At 52.7% G+C, this 20,705-nt stretch overlaps 1 protein-coding gene across 4 annotated transcripts; it reads right to left on the minus strand.

The window, feature by feature from the left end:
- Positions 1-394: 394 nt before the first annotated feature.
- On the minus strand, positions 395-16,194 carry ADGRG5 (adhesion G protein-coupled receptor G5). Of its 4 annotated transcripts, XM_033845066.2 has the most exons (13): positions 16,063-16,180; positions 14,821-15,132; positions 11,218-11,319; positions 10,924-11,002; positions 10,137-10,293; positions 9,419-9,535; positions 8,591-8,707; positions 7,064-7,216; positions 6,212-6,333; positions 5,683-5,951; positions 4,953-5,070; positions 1,860-2,137; positions 1,254-1,480 (listed from the first exon to the last, which is right to left on the minus strand). In XM_033845066.2, the coding sequence occupies exons 3-13, from the start codon at positions 11,279-11,281 to the stop codon at positions 1,392-1,394; spliced, it is 1,563 nt and encodes a 520-aa protein (XP_033700957.1). In that variant the 5' UTR covers positions 11,282-11,319; positions 14,821-15,132; positions 16,063-16,180; the 3' UTR covers positions 1,254-1,391. The 4 variants fall into 4 exon arrangements, with proteins under 4 accessions (XP_033700956.1, XP_033700955.1, XP_033700958.1 ...); XM_033845065.2 differs by lacking the exon at positions 4,953-5,070 and having other exon boundaries at positions 395-1,480; positions 14,821-14,993; positions 16,063-16,194; XM_033845064.2 differs by lacking the exon at positions 4,953-5,070 and having other exon boundaries at positions 395-1,480.
- Between the last annotated feature and the right edge of the window lie 4,511 nt (positions 16,195-20,705).

The raw sequence follows: 20,705 nt of genomic DNA on the forward strand, positions 1-20,705 counted from the left end.
TGAGAGCCTATCCCAGCCCAGCGCTCTAGTGCCACGTATGCCCAGAGCATGAGACCCCAAGAGCCAGAGCGGGTGGCTGCGTTGGGAAAGAGAGAAATGGCTGTGTAGGCAGTGCTAGCATTCCTCCTGCTGGTCGCCCAGCAGGTGCAGTCCTGGAGGCAGAGCCTCTCCATCTGGTGTGTCATATCCACAGACAGGCGACCACAGCATCACCAGACATGGTTTTGGACCCAGTGGCTTCTGACATTGGCCAACAGGGCCCCCTGGTGTGAAGCCTGGGAAAGGCGCTCGCTTCGTGAGTGGTCTCCCACTTGGCCTGACAGGACAGGTCAAGGGCAATGGTGATTTTCTACGACTGCGACAGCTAACAAAACAAACAGGAAGGAAACTGAAATGGGAAGCCTGACAAAAGACTTGTATAATTTATACCAATTTATAAATACTTTAGGTGCCCACCAACTCCAAGAGAACAGACAAACAAGCTTGGGATTTAGAACCCACACCCTCACGCCTACCAGGTGAAATTCAATCCTGCCCAGTCATCAAATAGCCGGATCACTGGAACTCAGATGGAGGGGAAAGAGGTGCTCCCCTCCCACCTCCAGGAAGCCCTGTGGCCCCAGCTGCTGGTCTTAATGGCCTATGGGGGTCTGGGGAACGCTGGAAGAGGAGCCTCTGGAAAGGACTGGACTTCCTGATCTTTGGGAAGGGTGGACTTGGAGTTAGAGTCATCATAATTTGGGGGTTAAAGGAAAAGAGGCCTCAGTTACAGGCTGGTGAGGTCTCACACACTGGGTGGGTCTCTAAGCGCTGGGCTGGGGACCCCCGGCCAAGGCTGACCCTCTCCCGGAGGAAGGAAGCAGGGCCCAGCAGGTGTTTCAAGGGCAGGCCCAGGCCGGGGTGGGGATCCCCACCCCACTATGACCTCGTCCTCCCTGGTGCCATTGAATCTGCATAAAGCTCTGGGATTAGGCAGGACCAGAGCCATCTGCCACCATGTCACAGATGTGGAAACCAAGGGTCAGTGAGAAATGACAGGCCCAAGGTCAGACAGTGAAACTCAGAGAAAGGCATTGAAACGTGGCCTCCTGACTCCCAGGCCAGTGCTCTGGCCATAGGCCTGGCCAGCTGGGCCCAGGCACCAGGGGCAAGTTTGCTGCCCCCAGGTGGGGCTGGACCTGCCCCAGAGCAGAATGCCTGGGGACGGAGAGCAACACGCGGCCCTCTGGGCCTGGGGAAGGCATGGAGGTGGAAAAGGCCCCCTGGAGGTGACAGTGGCCTCTGGTGTCCAGCAGCTGGCCTGCCATCTTCTCGAGTGGAAGCCAGGGCCTCCGGCTGCAGGCAGCCAGAGAAGCCGGGGGCTCCAGGCCAGGAGGTCCAGACAGTCCAGACTACTGCACCATCTGGGAGGAGCAGAATGCCTCCATCTCCGCCTCTGAGTGGCGCCTCTGGGAGCAGAACCACAGGAAGAGGAAGAAACCTGCACGGAAAAGACTGGTTAGTGGAAGCGTCTCAGGAACAGCGTGGGGCCTCCTCCAAGATCCAGGCACCTCCTTGGCTGGGGTAAGTGGGGCCTCCCTGAGGCCCAGCAGTAATTCTCAGAAGCCCTTCCTGTTGGAGGCCAGAAGGGACCGGGCGTAGGAGCTGGAGGACCAGCCACCGCTAGCCCATAGGCTGCCTTTGTGCAAATTACAAGGTGGCGCCCCTTCCTATGGGCGGGCGTAGCCCCAAACCAGCTTGTCAGGGCCCAGATTTCAGCCCCTGACTCACCCCCTCAACCTGGAGCCCTTCAGGAGTAAACATGTAGCAGCTGTACACTACCCCCCTGGGGTTTCCTCCACGTCAACCACAGGCCCTACCGTAGAGCGAATTGAAGGTGGTGAAGAGGAAGAGCTGGGGCAGCAGGAAGACACCAAAGGAGAAGAAGGCCAAGATCCAGGTGGTGCCCAGCAGCACGGTGAGGCCCAGCACGGTGACGGTATCCCAGCAGGCCCGGGGACCCAGCGCCTTCTCCTGCGCCCGCAGTCTGTGCAGGACCCGTAGTGCCCAGGCCAGCACCACCAGGTTGAAAAGGGATGTGAGGCCACCAGAGCCCATGACCAGGATACCGTGCACCCAGGCGTCCCGCACCCAGCATCTGCAAGGGAGGGGCGAAGCGCTGGGGTTGGTGTGGTTCCCAAGACTGGTGGCAGGGAAGCCACGGTCTCCTGGGCCTCTGGACTGCCTCTTGAACCCGGTCCGGTCTTCCGGCTCAGACCCGTCATTTCTTGCCTGACTGCACACATGGTGAAGTCCTGGGCTCAGCTTTCCAGCCAGGCCACCAGGTAGGACCCACCTGCCACCTCAGCCCCATGCCTGAAGCCTCTGCATGCCTCCTTTACCCTCTCTTACCCACCTGAAAACTCTCTCTCCTCCCTTGAACATCTAACCCTTCCCCCTTCCACGCCCAGCCCAACTGTCAACTTATAAGGTATTGATTACATCATTGGTCCATGGTCCTCTTTGCTGGAAACTTCTCCTTCCACCCACCACACGATTATCAACATCTCATCCCCATCTTCGTGCAGCGGTGCCAGGAGCCCCTCCCCACCTGGACTGGGCCACCGGCCCTTCCCTGAGCTGCTGCAACTCACAGCTGGGTGGAGGGGCGCTCTCCATGTGTGGACTGAGGAGCCGGGGGAGCAGCAGGAAAACTCCACCGAGGGCAGAGGGAAGGTCAGAGAGATCCCTGACAGTGGCCCCAGCCCTGGTCCTAGACCCTCCGTGAGGTCTTCACGGCCTCTGCTTCCCCCAAACACCTTCAAGGCAGGTGCTGCCTTTTACCCCACCAGGTCACGTGATTTCCGTGAATCAGCCATGCGACCCTCATGGTGACCCTATGAGGCTTAGAAACGCACACCTGCCTAAGGTGGGACTTGAAGCCCCGCGGTCTAAGCACAGAGCCTGAGCCCCTAACTGTCACGATCACCTGCTCGGGCTCCTTTCACTGCAGTCACAGAGTCCTTGAACATGATTTTGGGGGTTCACCCAAGTGGATGAGTGTGGTGGTGGACCATTCCTTTTCACTGCCAGATGATTTGTCTGACAGGGGTGGCTCTATCGCATGTACTAGTCCGGTGTCCTGTCAGTGGGCACTGGAGTTATTTTCAAGGTTTTTAAAAATCGCTGTTAAAGAAGATGTTCTGTATACATGCACACACACATAAACACAACGGAGTATCATTCAGTCATAAAAAGAAGGAAATCTTGCCATTTGCGACAGCATGGATGGACCTTGAGATCATTATGCTAAGCGAAATAAGTCAAAGAAAGACAAATACCGTATTATCTCACTTACTTGTGGAATCTAAAACAAACAAACAAAAAAACAAGTTCATAGATACAGAAAAGAGATTGGTGGTTGCCAGAGGCCAGGGAGGGGGGGACAGGGTGCAAAACGGGTGAAGGGGGTCAAAAGTTGCAAACTTCCAGTTGTAAAATAAATAAGTCCTGGGGATGTCATGTACAGCATGGTGACTACAGTTAACAATACTGTATTGCATAATTGAAAGTTGCGAAGAGAGTAGATCTTAAAAGTTCTCATCACAAGAAAAATCAATTCTGTATGTCTGGTGACAGATGTTAACTGGACTTATTGTCGCGGTCATTTGGCAATATATACAACCAAATCGTTATGTTGCACACCTGAGATTAATGAAGTGTTATATGTCAATTATACTTCAATTTAAAAAATAAAACAAAAAATGTAAAAGAATTTTTAAAAAAGACATATATATGTAGTAAGGGTTTTTTAAATGCAGGAGAATAAAAGTCACAAAGTCCAGGGTGAGAGGGGAGAGGGAGAGGTGAGGAAGACCGGGAAGGAGATGGTTCTTCGGGCGGGAGCTCGCTAACATCCCTGCATTAACGTGCTTCCTGTTCTGTGGAAGCATCACTGCAGTTCTTCTGCCATGTCACGTGTTATACAATAAAAACACACGTTTAAAGAGTCCTAAGTCACACTTGCTCTGAGAAAACACCCCCACCCTCACAGAGAGGAATTAACCCCATCTCAGCCTCACTCCGTGCCCAGAGCCCTCACTTCCCAGAGACTGGGATGGGCAGTGGTTGGGGGCCGGGCTCTAGAGCCAAGTCCCAGCTCTGCCCTCAACTGGCTGGGTCTCCTTGGCCAGGGTTCTTCAGCTGCCTGTGCCTCAGTTTCCCCAACTGTAAACGAGGGCTGACAATGGGGCCTGCTCCTTGCTGTGAGGATTCAGAGCCAGCCCTCAGCCGTCCTGAGCTGGTGTCAGCCAGGAGAGGGAAAAAGGCCAGACGGCCAACTGCTGGTGATGGGTCTGCAGGGGGTTGTTAAGCTACTCCCTCTATGTTGACTGTTAGAAACATTTCATCAAAAGAAAGAGGTTAATGTCCGAGGGCACGGGAAGGGGCGACAGAGTCTGTCCCCCAAACCGCCTTGCGCCCCCTCCCCACATACACTCTGAGCACGGTGCCTGTGGTGTCCCAATCCCCACAACACTCTCTTCTCTGACTAGGAGGGTTGGAGGGCTGGCAGTGCCATGCCAGGCACAGGTCAGGGGGGGCCACAGCCAAGCGCCTGAGCGAAGCACGGAGGTGAGGAGAGAGAAGAGCCAGGCACAGGCTGAGCTCCACCGCACGGCCTGAGAGCCAGAGGGGCGCTGGCCGCCAGCGGCCGGGAGGGGCAAAGGCCCCCCTGCCCCGGCCTGGCCTTGGAGGCCCATGTGCTTCCTAGAACTAGCATAGAGAGTGAACCCGTCCTGCAGGAGACCTTAGGGATCCAGCAGAAGGGGCGTGGCAAAGACCCCTGGAAACCACGCCCCGTGTAAGCAGTAGTCCCCTCCCTGCCCTGCAGTCAGTGTCCCGCCTACAAGGCACCCCGTCTAGAGCCCCAGGACTAGAGCCAGGGAGCCTGCCGCAGCCGTGAGCGCACTCACATGGACGTGTTCTGGGAGCCCGTGCTGTTCCCCTGGCTGTCGGAGAGCGGGATCCTGTAGGGTCCGTAAACTGAGCTCTTGACGGCAAGAAGGAGCAGTACCAGGAAGGCCGGGACCCCTGAGGGGTGGGACAGAGGCTCAGTATCTGTCAGGAGACCCCAGAGATGGGCTGGTCATGGGTTCCTGGGGCTGCTAAAACAGGATTCCACCGGGCAAGCAGAGGGTGGGGGGGAGGGGAGGGAAAGAGATCGCTCTGAGTCCCCAGCCGCTGTCACGTGGTCCAGCCTCAGAGCAATTAGCCTGGTGGTCTTGGAGAAGGCTGATATGAATGAGGGCTGTAGGGTGGAACAGTAGCGGCAGTAGTAGTGGTCACACTGGGAGGTGATGGCTGGAAGGTAATGGGAGAGAGGGTTTGGGAACCGGTGAGGAAAGAGATAATGAAGACAGGGGCTAGGATGGTGATAGAGACGCCGATGATGGTGGTACCAGAGATGGTGGTGAACACAAGGCTGAGGATGGTGGAGGTGACGGTGGTGTTGGAAGTGGTGGTGATATAGATGCTTTGGAGGTGGAAGTGGTGATAAGAATAGTCATGTAGGAAGCGGCGGTGGGTGCTGGCAGGGGTGGTGACCAGTGGTCATGGCAGTGGAGGAGAAAGAGGACAGGAGGGGACAGACGCCCAGTCTGGCTGGAAGCCTCAGGAAGCAAGCGAGAGGGAGACCGTGCTTACCCCAGCCCAGGGCACAGAGCTTGAGCACGTATCGGCGGATGTAGATGTTGTAGACGCGCCCAAGTAGGAGGTAGAGGTTGAAGCCTTCAATGGCCATCCAGGTGAAGCAGCTGAGCAGCGCGTAGTGCAGGGTGGCAGCCAGTGCCACGCATGCTGACTCAGGCACGGGGGGCACGGCCGGCACTGGGCTCAGCAGGAAGGCGACATTGAGGAGCAGCACCGAGGCGTGCAGGTTCACGTGGATCCACGTAATGGAATCACTCGGCTTCCTGCGGGTGGGGGCGTGGCCCTCCGTGACCGGACGTCACCAGGCAGCGCCACCCCCTGGGCTCATAGACACGTAATGACCGGGACACAGGTCGAGAGGGGCAGGGACCCAACAACAGCCACACGCAAGGAGGCTGGTCTCCTGCTTCCCAGCCTCTGCACTCTGGAAAAGCCCACCTGACTCTGGGGGCCCAAGTAGGAAAGAAGGAGGGGTGCTGAGCAGCAGCGGGTGGGCTGGCCCAGCACAAGGGCAGGGGAATACCTGGCAAGGAGGTGCAGCAGGACAGTGAGCAGCGAGGCCACGATGGAGATGCTGCAGCCCACCAGGGAGATGTATGTGAGGGGCGCCAGCAGCTCTGCAGGGACCGGGGCCTGGGAGAGTTGCTGTGGGAGGGAAGGGGAGCCAGAAGCATGGAAATGCCCTCCACTGCCTAAATCAAAGACACCTGCCAAGACCTCAGCTTCAAGCCCCCCTTGAAGGGGGCCGTGGTCCTGACTTGAAAACAGCCACAGCAGACACAGCGGCTTTTCTGCCTCCCAACTCCCATCTCCCCTTCCTCCCCTCCCTCACTCCCGCACGTGGGTGGACCCTCCACTTCTCCTACTATGTGTAGTCAGGTGCACCAGGCCTGGCCTATCAGAGCCTTCCCTCCTCCTGCCCACAGTGATTGGTTAAGAGATGGGCATGGGACACACTCTAGGCCTGTGGGACTCAATCCTATGGCTTTGGCTGGCAGAATTCGGTGAGAGAGCTCTCGTTCTACTGACCTGAACCTAGTAGGACATAAAACAGGAAATGCCAGCAGCCATATTATAAGCCCATGGGGAGATCCTGTCTGAGAACTAAGCTAACACAAAGCAAGAACGATTGAGAGACTGAGATAGAGTCCTATCTTGGTGACATTGAGCCCCTAGAGCAAGACATGCCTGAAGCCTAACCCAGCCTTTTCGGGAACATGAACCCATAAGGTGTTCTGGTTTTTTTTTTTTTTCCTTAAGCCCATTTGAGTTGGATTTTCTGCCCCCTGCACCAGCTTTTGCCTTTCTCCTCTGTCCTGGATAGGGGGCCCTCTGCAGCTCTGAGCACCCTCACCCAGGCTAGATGCACACATACCATGAGAACAGCAAAGTAGGTGAGGTGGTTGCAGCGGCAGAGCACCTGGGAGGGTGAGGGCTGCTCTGTGCGACAGCCCTCAGTGCTCCAGGCCCCCCAGTGGTGCTTGCTGGCTCCCTCTTTCCAGAAGACACAGGTCACCGTGTAGCCTTCCTAAGGGGAGATGCTGGAATTGGGTGCATCCAGGGGGTGGAGGGGAGGGCCATGGATCAGGGAGGGTCTGGTAATTATGGGGGCCGAAGGTGACTCAGCTGCACCCTTGTCAACATTTTACCAGGCACGGGCTGGGCTTTGGCATCAGACAGACCAGATTCCAGCCCCACCTCCCCAACGGACTCTGAGAGTGACCTGGGAAAGTCACAGAGGTTCTCTGAGCCTCAGTTTATGCATCTGCAAAATGCGATCATTTATACTCAAGTCACAAGGATGGTGGAATAATCAAAGGCAATGAGAAATCTTGAGTGCCCAGCTCTGGCCAATACAGTAGGTGCCTATAATCAATGTCCGCTTTCCCCTCCTCCCCATGGGGAACAATGACAGTCCAGACCCATCCCAGTGGGGGAGAGAGAGAGTCATCTACAGACAGCCCTGACGCCAAGCCCTGTGGGTGGAAAGGTGAGGGAAATGAAACGGGCACTCCATGGAAGACCATGGAGGAAAAGGCAGAGGAGTCCTGAGAAGGGAAGGGACAGCTGGGGCACTGAGGCCTTAGAGGACACATCAGATTTCAACAGAAGTGGAGCAAGGATGTAACAGGGGCAAAAGCCCAGAAGAATGAAAGGAAAGGACAGTGGAGAAATTGGGAGTGCAGAGCGGTCCTGATGAGGCTGACAGAAGATATGGCCAGACTCTGGGGCTTTTCGGGAATGCCATCAGGGCTTGTGCCCACCCAGCAGCCCTTCTTCCTTCTTTCGGCATCAATATCTGTAGTTTCCTTGGGGACCCATCCCTCTCCCAATGACGGGTCAAATGAATCCAGCCCAGTCCCTGGGCCATGTGACCCAGGTCTGGCCAATCTACATGTTCCATCCCCCTGGGCACAGTGATGGGTCAGGGATGGATGACACATGACCCAGCTGGACCTTTAGAATCCGTTATGGGATCCTGGTTTGCACTGGCAAGAAAGAGCCTGCTGAGAAGAGGGGAAGGAGGTCCAGCACTTCAGCTGCCACCTTGCCACAGAGTGGAAAGCCAAGGCGGGAAACCATTGTTGAGAGATGGAGACTGAGCCATCATGGCATCATATCTGTGCCTGAAGCTAGAACAGCCCTGGACATTTCACGTACATGAGCCAAGAAGCTGGCTTGAGTTGGTTTTCTATCATGTGCAATTCAAAGAATCCTGATGAATGCAGTGTGTCAAAGCTTCTCTCTCATTTCTTTGGCAGGAATTTTCAAAGTATGATAGATTTAAAGCAGCTTGTTTCTAAGATAGTTCCACAAGTCTGGGTTTGATCAAACCAGTGTTCGACAGGACAGCCACAAGGGGGTAGGGATGGGGTGGACGTGGGGGTGGCCCCAACAATACCAGGCTTTGGTTGTGCCAGAAGCTGATGTTCACCGGCTCACGGAGGTTGCTCACTTGTCCATGGCTCAGCTGGGCCCCCAGAACATAGTTATTGAGCACAGATGAATTGATGTCTTTCTGGAAGGGCAACAGAAGAAGCACTGACTGGAGGGGACATGAGGAGACCCTGGATGAGGTCCAAGAGCCCCCATTCTCCAGCCCCTCCTCCCCGGATGAGAACAAGCAGCATGGCTTTCACTTGTACAGCTGCGCCAGCCTCACAGCCTTTGCGTATGCTGCCCCCTCCACCTGGAACCCTGTCTTCTCACTACCACCACCATCACCTCCCATTTGTTAAATGAATTCCAGCCTCATACCCTCCATGTCACCCTACCCTAACTCACTTTCAAAGCCAAGGTTAAAAGGCACCTCCTCCAGAAGCCCTCCAGGACTGCTCATTGGGAGCCATCCTGACCCCACCCTGACTCATCCATCCCTTTGAATCTCTATGGTTATAATCAACCTCAAGCTAAAATTAAGTCTCTAAGGTCCTGGTCTAACTGTTGAGATAGAGAGCTCTCTGAGGACAAAGATCTTGTGACCTACTTGTCTATCTCCCATCTAGGGAGAGGCACACAAACAGTAGACTTCTTAGGTCTCGTTTGCACATTATAATCATGCCTCCCTTCCATTTTGCTGAAACAGAGGCCCAGAGAGGGGCACTGATTGACTGAAGTTGCACAGTAGGCTGGTCCCTGCCCAGAGGCCAGGAGGTGGCATGCATGCCTGCAGTGACCCCCCAAGAAGGAGCCCACATCCACCCTGCTTGGCCTACTAGCAGGCCCTGACCTGAAAAAAGCGGGCGTTGGAGAAGTAGATGCAGATGAGAGTCAGCTCCCTGGGGCGCACCCTGCAGGCATCATGAGTCAGCTCAGCTGGGAACTGCATGGCGAGTGGGACCTGGGCCTGTGGAGAGCCAGAGATAGGCTGCACCTGGTGTCCGAAGCCTCCAGACCCACCACAACACCTTCACTGCTCCCCACTCCCCAGGAAGCCCTCCCAGCCTTGCCCCGAGCCTCTCCTACCTTGGAGCCTCCGCCCACAGAACCCTCTCCTGCCAGGCTGCACCTCCACCCAAACTTCCCCCGATCTCAGGCCTTCCCTTCAGGCTGTTCTGGTCTTGAATTTGGGTTATTTATTCCACTCAGCTGGGTCCCTGAAGATGGAGGGGATGGATCCCCCAGCACCCAGGTATTCAGCAGGAATCATACCAGGGCCCTCAAAGGTGTCCCGTTCCCCTGGCCTCTCCCACGACTGCCTCACCCCAGGAACCTGCAAAAGCAGGAAGAGGACACTGCCCCTGAGGGGCCACAAGCACCCCCTTTCCATCATTCACATGAAGAACGTCAGCCCCATTTTACAGAGGCGGCAACTCACAGCTATTAAGGCAGAGCCCTGATTGGTGGGAAGGTGGGCGATGGACCCTGGGGAAAGTCCAGACCTTAAACCCCCGGAGGATTTCTGGGGTAGAGGCTCTGGCCACCCCCAATCCCTGGCCACCTCTGACCTGGGGGACCTGCTGCAGAGCAGCACTTCCCAGTGAGAGGCCAGTGAAGTTGCAGCCCAGCTTGAAGGCTAGTGTCTGGATGGTATGCGTCCGCAAAGTGAGGTTATGGCCCCCAAAGCTGGCATTGAGTAGCCTTGACTCTAGGCCATGGATGAGCCTGAAAGTGAGAGAGGTGGCCAGAGCCCGGGGTAAGGATGGAGGTGAGTGGCACTCTCCACAGCCTCCCCCATCCCACACCCGTCACTCCCACCTCTAGACCTCTGCATACAGTGTTCCTGGCACACTCTCACCTCCCCACCCCACCCATCTCCTTCCATTAACTCTTGTTTGGGTTCCAGTTTGTTGACACCTCCTCCAGGAAGCCTTCCCTGGCAGCTCCCCACTGACTGAAGTGCTCCACAGCCCTATGATTCCCTGGTCAGTCATCAGCATTGGCCTCTTACCCTGAGCTACTAGGCTTTTGGGTCACAGACTCTGGAGAGCCCAGCCCAAGTCTTGGAGCCCCTTCCCAGAAAAATGCATGGAGACCCGTGATTCTGCGCCTGGTTTCATGGCATCCGTGGTTAAGGGCACCCAACCAGACAGTAAACTCAATGAGAACAGGGATGTGTCTATCCCACGTCTCCAGAGCTTGGTGCCAGGCACACAGTAGCTACTCAATAAATGAGTGTTGAATAAATGAATTAACAGTCTACCCTGGACCAACCCTGGGCCATGGATTCAAGGTGCAAGCTGGGGGTGGAGGCACAGCTGACTCTGGGAGGGAGAGGAGGGACACCCAACTCACTCAGCAAAAGAAGTGAGGCTCCGGCTCCTGGCTGCCGTCTCCATTCTCTTCATCCAGCGCAGGATTTCTTGGGATGCCTCTGTGAGGAGAGAGTCAGACATCCGCCTCAGTCTCTGTCTGCAGCTGCCCCGCCGCCCGCCCCACGGCCTCTGGGCCTTCCGCCCCAGCCTCCTGCTGCCCCAGGAGGCCTAAGTGCCCCTTTTCAATCTCCCTTGGTTTGAGGCCTCCCCACTTCACATCACAGCCAGGGGTCCAGGCTAGGATGGCCCTTGCAGCTCAGCGGAGCCCTCTTACCCTCTGTTCTGCTCTGAGACATCAAGAGGCACAGGCAGAGGAAAAGGGCCCCGCAGCGATCCATGTCCTGTACCGAGTCTCCTCCAAGAACTGGCTCCCGCCCTGGAAAAGGTGCATGTCTTTGTCACCTCGGTGAAAGAGCCACCTCTAACGCTAGGCATCTGGCACACCCCAAGAATAGGACGCGCAGCATCTTATTTGATCCTCACCACTCCTGCATCTCACAGATGAGGAAACCGTGGCTCAGCGAGCAAGGCGTCTTGCTTTGCGTGAGGCTGCCTGAAGCCATGTCTCTGTTACTCCAGAGTCCTTGATCATTTGCAGCTCTGCCTGAGACACATCCTCCTCCCAAAACATGGTATCTCTGGGGGCCTCCCCGGGGCTCTGATCTTACCCAGGGGAACATTGGGAGTTGCTTGTCATTAATCCTGTCCAGCCCTGTCGTTCACCCACCATGTGACTTCGGGCAAGAATCTGTCCCTCTCTGATTAAACTACCAGCAGCAGCAGCTGGGGGAATCCGAAAGTTGGAGCAGAGAAAAAGACGAGAACTAAGAGTTTCAGGAGAAGGCTGGTTTTGATGACAATCGTGGGAGGTCAGAGGCCACCAAGAATCACAGCAGCTGGATGACATCAGGAAAACCACTGCCTTTGTCCACAAAGAATTCCCCCAAAGCCCATTTTAAAGTATAATGGGATTTGAACATATTGTTAAGTACTGTATTCAACACTTGCTTTGCAACCTTCTCTTCATTTTCACTTATTTTTGTGACTGCCAGGATCTATGGCAGCTGTTAGTTATGAATGAAGATGTCAGGTTCAAATTTGTGAAAATAAATCCAATGTTTTGGTTTAAAAAAAAAAAAAGAATCTGTCCCTCTCTGCCCTCATTTCCCTCGGTTTTAAAATTAACTAATAGGGACTTCCCTGGTGGCACAGTGATTAAGAATCCGCCCGCCGATGCAGGGGACGTGGGTTTGATCCCTGGTCCAGGAAGATCCCACATACCGCAGAGCAACTAGGCCTGTGCGCCACAGCTACTGAGCCTGTGCTCTAGAGCCCAGGAGCCACAACTACTGAGCCTGCATGTCACAACTATTGAGCCCAGGTGCCACAACTACTGAAGCTCGCGCAACTAGAGCCCGTGCTCCACAACGAGAAGCCACTGCAATGAGAAGCCCACGCACCGCAAGAAAGAGTAGCCCCCGCTCACCGCAACTAGAGAAAGCCCGTGTGCAGCAATGAAGACCCAATGCAGCCAAAAATAAATAAATAAATTTATTTTTTTAACGTTAAAATGAACTAATAAACTTCTGCTTAAACATAGCAAATTTATGCCTACCCCCGAAACTCCACTAAAATGAGAGTGAATGAATAAAACAGACACAAAGCCACAAAAGACAGAACAATGGGAAAGAAGACAACAGCAGATGAGAGATATCAGTGAAACCTTGGAGGCCGCAAAGCAGGTGGCCACCTGCTTAAAAAAACAAAAGTTAGCAGACCATAAGACGTTGAACCCAAGCGCTTGCAGTAAGGAGAGGTGAATACAGCGGGTGGGGGGATCGGGGAGGGGACACGGGGAAGACAGCTAGGTCAAGCCTCACCACTGTGGGAGCACTTGAGCGCTGGAAGCATCGGGAACCTCTGAAGGTGGGATGAAGGGTGAGGCTAAAAACGGGGGCCTGCTGGTTGTGAGTTTTTAAAATGACCAGCTGGGTCCCCAGATCTCCTCTGCCACCTGGAGCATCCAGGAACCTTCCTCACCACCCTTGCATCCTCAACCCTACCCTCCAACACAAAGTACATTCCCTGCAGACAGTGCACCAGAGAGAATCTGCAAGGTGCCGTTCTGGTACAGGAAAATTAAGCCATATCCCCTCCCCACCTCCTCCTCCAATCAGCTTCCAGAAGACTGCCAGCAGCCAGGCAATGATGCTCCGAGGCAGGAGAAAATTCTTCTCCGCAGAACTGACCGTTCTAAGAAAAGTATCCTGTAGCTACTGACATTTTGGTGCTCCTTGATAAAACAGCCAGGACCAAGCTTACGGTGAAGCCTCACCAGTCACCAAGCCCTACCAGGCACTTAAGTGTTTTTGTTTGTTTTTTTTTTAACGCACACAACATAGTTTATTTATTTTCAATTAATTTAATTTATTTATTTATTTTTGGCTGCATTGGGTCTTCATTGGTGCGCACTGGCTTTCTCCAGTTGTGGCGAGCGGGGGCTTCTCTTTGCAGTGGCTTCTCTTGTTGCAGAACTTCATAGCAGCCTTATTCGCAATAGCCCCAAATTGGAAACAATTCCAATGTGCCTTCAATGGGTGAATGGTTACACAACCTCAGGTACATCTGTACCATGAACTACAACTCAGCAATTAGAAAAATATACCGTTTCTCGCAACTTGGATGGGTCTCAAGGGAAAGCCAATCTCGAAATGTTGCATACAGTATGATTTGATTTATATGACATTCTTGAAATAACAAAATTATAGAGACGGAGAACAGATTAGTGGTTGCCAACAGTTAGGGATGGGGGTGTTTCTGTAAAGGAGCAGCACTAGGGAGCCTTGTGGCGATGGGACAGTTTTGTATCTTCATTGTGATGGTGGTGACAAGAATCTACACGTCATAAAATTGCACAGAACTAAGCACACACACACACACACACATAAATCAGTGCATAAAAACTGATGAAATTGAATAAAGGCTGTGAATTGTACCAAAGTCAATTTCCTGGTTTTGATATTGTACCTCAGGTGTGAAAGATGTTACCATTGAAGAAGACCGGATGAAACGCACACAAAACCTTTTTTGCAACTTCCTGTGAATTTTTCATTGTTTCAAAATTAAAAGTTAAAAAAATACAGTACGATGGATTGCCATTTCACTATTAAGAATTACGATGCAAATAGCCACATAAAAGAGGAGCACAGCATACCACTGAGCGGAAAGAACAGGTTAAAAATAACACATATAAATAAATAAATAAATAAAAGAGAATAAAGACTTCGGAGTCATAGAGTGCTGGGTTCTTATTTATTTGGCTATTAGGTTATTTATTTGGCTGTGTTACCTTGGGCAATTCACTTACCCTCTCAGAGCCTCAGCGACTAAAGGAAAAGATTTGGGGGGACAAAGGAAACCACTGAATGAAACCATTTGGAATGTTTCAGGTGAGAAAACTGAGAACCCGAGAGTGTAGGAAAGACCCCCTCACAGTACGAAGGGGGAAACTGAGGCCCAGACAGTGATGTGGATTTGACCTCCAGGGTCTGGACCCTAAGACGGGGTCCCCAGGCCCTTGGCCATGCTTCTGCCAGCCATACACAGAGCGAAGAGGAGCTTAACCCCACCCTGCAGCTGGGGAAATTAAGGCCAAAGCAGAAGTGACATCCCCCCCACCAAGCACCCAAAGAGAAGCTGTGGTTTCCACCCCCTTTCCCAGGAGCAACCACAATCTTCACTTCTGCTTGCAACCTCCAACATCCCCCGCCTCATCTTTTCAGAGAGACCACCACTCACCATTACCTCACACCTTCAGCCATCTCCGTCTTTTTGCGATTTGCTATTTGGGGTCCTCTAGAAAACAGAAATCCCTTACCTGACTCTCAAGAAGGTTCCATTGACCGTGGCAAAACTGAATACCACACAAGGGTTTTCCCGGGGTTCTTCAGCAGGCCAGTGGGCAGCCGAAACGCAAACCCAGACTCCAAGTCAAGTGCTCTCTCCCACAATGCGCTGCAGCCTCCTAAAGATGGCCTGGTGGCTGAGTTGCTGCATGGATGAGGCGACAAGTGGAGAGCAGAACAGAGCCTTCAGAAGATGTAAATTCGATAACTAGTTCCAGTATTCAGCACTTGAGGTCTGACCTTAGGCAAGGAACTTGACCTTTCTGTGCTTCAGGTTTTCTCATCTGTAAAATGAGGCCAAGGTCATCTATTTCCCAGGGAGAGAGACTCAGACAACCATTTCCATGATCCACACTCCAGGGAATCTAAGGCTCTGACCCAAGGTTGCCAGCCAGGACTACACTCGGCGGGAGAGCTCGGAAGCCCTGCCTTCCTATCCAGAGCTGGCTGTGCCCACCCTCTCCCCAACAGCACCAGGCTCCACTGGGCCACTGCATTCCTGGATAGGGCCCCGCCTGCCCCTCCCAGCAACTGCTCTTGCCAACCAAAGGCTGAAGTCCCTACTTCTGGCCTCCCCCTGGCCTGGGTGAAAAGTGAACCTGTGGTCTCTGCAGGAAAGTCCTGACAGGTGCCATTATCAGCCCCATTTCACAGGCAGGGAAAAGGAGGCTCCACCAGCGCCCAACAGGGGGTCTGTGACCCAGCCAGGTCCAGAGCCTTTGCCTGAGAACACACTGTCCCCAGGCTCCCTTCCAGGTCACTCAGAGGAACCGCATCTGCTCTGATTCGCCCAACATAAACTCTGTGCCAGGCCCTCACCCCTGTCACCTGAGGTGCGGGTTACTGGACTAGCCCCATTTTACAGATGAGGAAACTCAGGTGCAGAAAAGCAAAGTTCAATAACTTGCACCAGTCCACATGGGGTAGGGGGGTGGGGGGGATAAATATTTGAACCCAGCACCCAACCACTGCTTAATTTAAATGCCTTTTTTCAGAAACATAGATCTGTACAGTCCTGAGATTTGGGGTTGTCATCAGGGGCCCAGGAACTGGTGAAGGGAATGAAGGTGAGTCCCCACCTTGCGGCTCCACGGATGTCACCAGTCCAGCAACCACACAGGCAGGGGCGTGCCCAGTGCCTGCTAGGGAACCCAAGGGTCAGGACAGAATCTGGAGGGAGTGGGGCATGGAAAGACCCAGACCGAGGGGCTGACCTGTGCAGCTGCTGTTGTCTCACCGCCGTCTCGCCGCCTTCTGCACGAAGAAGGGGAAGTTGGGGACCTCTGTGCTGCGGGCAGGCGACCTCCCTGCCCCTGCACTGCTCTCTGCTCTCTTCACCCAACAGCTGCACTGCACGCTCCCACTTCCCTTCTTCTGTCACTGGAAGAAGGCTATTTGTTACTTCTGAGCTGATAGCCACTCCCAGCTCACCCCTTGATCTCACCCCCTCAGGGCCTGCAGCACTTCCTTCGGGCAGCTGCACATTTGCAGAGATGCTGGGCGTCCGTGGGGAGAGGGAGGAGGGCTGGCCAATGTGGCATCCAGCGGGGTCCAAGACCCACTCAGCTCTGTGCCCTTGGGCAAGAGACGTCACCTTTCTTGGCCTCAGTTTCCCCTTGTGTAGGAAAGGGAGAATGATCCCTGCCTGACCTAACGATCAATGAGATGGATGATGGCAAGGACCTCAGGCAAGGGCTGGGTCACGCTGCCTGGGTTCAAATCCCGGGCCCACCATTTCCTGGCTGGGTAACTTTGGGCACGTGACGGAAATTCTCTGAACCTCAGTTTCCCCTCTGTAAAATGGAGACAATGACAGTACCACTTCATGGGGTGGTGTGGGGCTTATCAAGGGTAATGCTGCAGAGTCAGCGGAAGTGCTCCGTGAAGCCCTCAGGTTTCACAGATGGGGTCCCTGAGGCCTTGGGAGGACAAGAGTTACCCAGTGCAGAGCCCTTTGGAGAAAGGGCTCACTGGGAGCAGAGCTCAGAAAACATGGCCAGAACTGTGAGGCTGGAAGGCCGGCCAGCTTCTCCTTGAGCCAGGGGTCTGGACCAGCCTGTCCTACATCAGTCACCTCGTCCACAGAACCCTAAGCAACAGGGGGAAGTGTCTGTGTGTGTTGGTGGGGAGACAGGGTGCTCTCTCTTGCCAAGGCCCCAGACAGACTCCCTGGGAAAATTCTGACTCAAGAATGTGCTTTTCTACCCCCAGGGCTGTGATGGGGATGCAGCAACAGGGAGAAAGAAGCAGGTCCCAACATGGTCTCCCTCTTCTCTGCCCCAACACTGGAGGCCTTGCTGTATTTGCTCAAGCACAGCCCACAGGTAGCTCAGGTGGCCTCTGTGCGGGGAAGGAGGGGAGCTGCTCCTTGCAGGGCAGGGAGATTTAGGGGAGGCGCAGGCCCACCCCAGCTGCAGTGCAAAGACTTTGCAGGGACACCCGTGTGTCTGTGCCCTGACCACTCGGCCACACTCCTGCTGGGTGACTTGGACAAACTCTTGCCCTCCTCCACACTTTGGTTTTCCATGGCCATGATGAAGCCCTTGACCTCTAGGCCCTTCCTTCCTTTCCAAGGTCTCCTGGCCACCTCTAGGGTTACAACACCAGCAGCTGCTCTCAGGGCCCAGGAGGAAGCCCTGCTCACCCCAAAAGCCCCTCTATTTTCCATCCTGGATCTGTGCTAGCCTTACTATGCACCGCCTCAATTGGGGGTGCCAGTTACATAACCCTGCCCTCCAGATCCTGGAACTCACTGCCAAGACACTCCCCAGCTCAAAAGCCAGCAGTGGCTCCCATTGTCTTCACGGTCTAGCCCCATCCAACTTCTACTTCCAGCCAGTTCGGGATGTGCTTGCCATGTTCATCCCCATCTCCCTGCTCTGTTCCTGCTCTGACACACACATACCTGGGTGGCACGCTAGCTCCTCTCCATCCCTTAGGGCCCAGTCCTGCCTACTCTGGGAAGCCTTTCCTGACTCCAATTCCCCTATAAAACATTCCAGATGCTTCCGCTTTAGGAGGTGTGTCAGGTCCTTGTTCAGTCCCCCTGGCAGGGAGGAAGGCAAGCCACTTCCCACTCCCCAGCCTGGGAGAGCCACACCCCAGCCCTAGTGAAGTGTCTCTCCACATGGGGGCTGCTCCCCCGGTGATCTGTGAGAGGGCAGTAAGTGGCACCCCGGACAGGCCTTTAGATAAACTACTGAGTCACACCATGAAAAAGTCATTTACTTTTCAGTCTTTCTCGATCCCGGTGGCAACCAGAAGCGCCCATTTAGAACTAAATTGTCTCTAACCTCTTTCTACCACTGCCTTCTGTCCTTTTGATTTTCATTCTTCAACCTTCTATTGGACATAGAAAACAAGACACCTGATTTTTAGTGATTTTTTATGGTGGCAAAATATGCAAGAAATTTACCATTTTAGCCATTTTTAAGTATACGGTTCAGTGGCATTAAGTACATTCATATTGCAACCATGGCCACCTTTCATCTTCAGAGCTTTTCCACCTCCAGAAACTGAAACGCTGCACCCATTAAACGCTAACTCCCCATTCCCCACTCCCTACAGCCCCTAGTAACCACCACTCTACTTTCTGTCTCTGTTTGGCTCTAGGAACCTCATTTAAACGGAATCATACAATATTTGTCCTTTTGTGACTGGCTTGTTTCACTTAACATGATGTCCTTATGGTCAATCCATGCTGTAGCATATGTCAGAATTTCCTTTTTTCTTAAGGCTGAATAATATTCCTTTGAATGTATAGAGCACATTTTGTTTATCCATTCATCCACCGACAGACACTTGGGTTGCTTCTACCTTCTGGGTATTATGAGTAATGCTCCTATGAACATGGGTGTACAAATTGTATCCCTTTTTAACAGAGAGAAAGTTTCTTGCTAGACTAGACTGATGATGTTGTTTATTTACATGATGTTTATTTTTATGACTTTCTTCTAGTTACAGCACCTGATAACACATTTCCTATTTAGCCTAAAATACACGTCTGTCCTGAAAAAAGTGAAATGATTTAAAGAAAAACACTAAGTAAATAATAGCACAAGTGCTATATGTTGATGGCAAAAAGTGGCGGCAGAGACACAGGCCAGAGAACTGCGGAAGTGTGGGAAATACTAACACAAGCCTCAATCAAAACCCTCCTGTGCTAAATTGGGGAAAGAAACCCCTCAGGGGCCACTGGGAGGCTGACACCAGATTAGCGCTGCATCCAGAAGACTGCCAGGAGGCGTGGTTTTAGCAAAAGGAATGAGAATGGGAAAACTGAAAGTCAGATCTGGGCTCTGAGACCTCCCAGCCGTGTGACCTGAGTCTGTCACCGGGCTTCTGATCTGAGGATCACATTTCTCACTGTGAGATGGTGGTAACAACACCCAGCTCATAGGAGGGCTATAAGACTGAGTTAATTCATGTGAACTCCCAAGCCTATGGTCAACACACAGCTAGGGTCTATGAGCGGGCAGTTCTCACCTCACCCCCTGCAAGAGACACCCCAGGACAGTATATTTGTTTCTTTTCTTGAGAGAGAGCCCTATTGTGATGATGTTATAACTGGAGCTTAGGTTCATCATCAACTCAGCCTCCTCCACCTTCACTATCTGTATCCCCACCTCCAGAAAACTCTGGTAAAGAACTCTAGACTCTTGGTCATGGCTGTCCTTACTGGCTGTGAAACTTTGGGTAAGGCTGAGCCAAGAGCCTCAATGAGCATTTCCCCAAGTTTAAAATGGGGATGTTCCAGCCCTCTGAGTACTCAATATCTGAATCTCTCAGGTCCAAAGTACACACAGTAAGCAAAGGCCAGCCACTGCAACATTTACAGGTTAGTTCCCTCTCAACCACCGCATATCCCCACCCAAATCAGTCCCTAGCTGACTGTCAGATGCTATTAACATTTAACCATGCAAATACAAAGCAAATGGTTATGAGTGAAACTGCAAATCTTGCAAAAAGCGTGAGATTTCATGAAGTTGATGGAAGTGATGCCGTGGAAATGGAGCAGCAGCTGACCACAGAGGAAGAGAACTTCTGTAAGAGAAATGACCAAGAACTTCCAGAGAGAACTGTTTGACTATCAAAGGATTCATAGTGAGCCTTGGGAGTGAAACCCCAAATACTTCCGCAAAAACTGATCCTCTTGCTGCAAAGAGCCAATACTTTGTTCATTCTAATGCATGCATGATTGCAACCATAATCTAAATACAGGCATACCTTGGAGATATTTCAGGTTCGGTTCCAAGTCACCACAGTAAATCAAATATTGCAGTAAGTCGAGTCAAACGAATTTTTTGGTTTCCCAGTGCCTGTAAAAGTTATGTTTACACTATACTGTAGTCTAGTAAGTGTTCAATAGCATTATGTCTAAAAAAACCTTTTTAACTTAAAAATCTTTATTGCTAAAAAATGCTAACCATCATCTGAGCTTTCAGCAAGTCATAACCTTTTTGCTGGTGGAAGGTCTGAAATATTTTGAGGGTTATCAAACGGTGACACAGAGACTCGAATTAAGCACATGCCGTTGGTGCCAACAGACTCGCTCTAGACAGGGTTGCCGCAAACCTTCAATTTGTTAAAACAAAACATCTTGTGAAGGGCAATAAAAAGAGATGTATCTCTACTGTTAATTACCGGTTCAAACTAATTTATCTTCTTCATTTTTAGTTTCTTTTCCCATGTAAAGTCCCAATACAGCAATATACCTCTCTGAACTTCTGGTCCTCTTTTTAGACGGATTCACCTCAGTGGCCTTCCAGCAGACAGGATGTGGTAAGAACAGGGCCGCCAGGCGCCCGCCTCCCCATCTCGCCAAAACCGAAAACACTCACTCGCAAGGGAGGAAGTC

Source organism: Tursiops truncatus, chromosome 19 (assembly GCF_011762595.2).
Source record: "Tursiops truncatus isolate mTurTru1 chromosome 19, mTurTru1.mat.Y, whole genome shotgun sequence".
Lineage (NCBI taxonomy): Eukaryota > Metazoa > Chordata > Mammalia > Artiodactyla > Delphinidae > Tursiops > Tursiops truncatus.

Excerpts from the sequence above, each read along its gene's own strand:
- ADGRG5 (XM_033845065.2), bottom strand. The coding sequence starts at position 11,281 with ATGGATCGCTGCGGGGCCCTTTTCCTCTGCCTGTGCCTCTTGATGTCT. Across the intron at positions 9,536-10,136 it reads CTCTGCAGCAGGTCCCCCAG|GCCCAGGTCCCACTCGCCAT; the intron begins GTCAGAGGTGGC and ends GGCTCTCCACAG. Across the intron at positions 5,952-6,211 it reads CTGCTGCACCTCCTTGCCAG|GAAGCCGAGTGATTCCATTA; the intron begins GTATTCCCCTGC and ends CCCCACCCGCAG.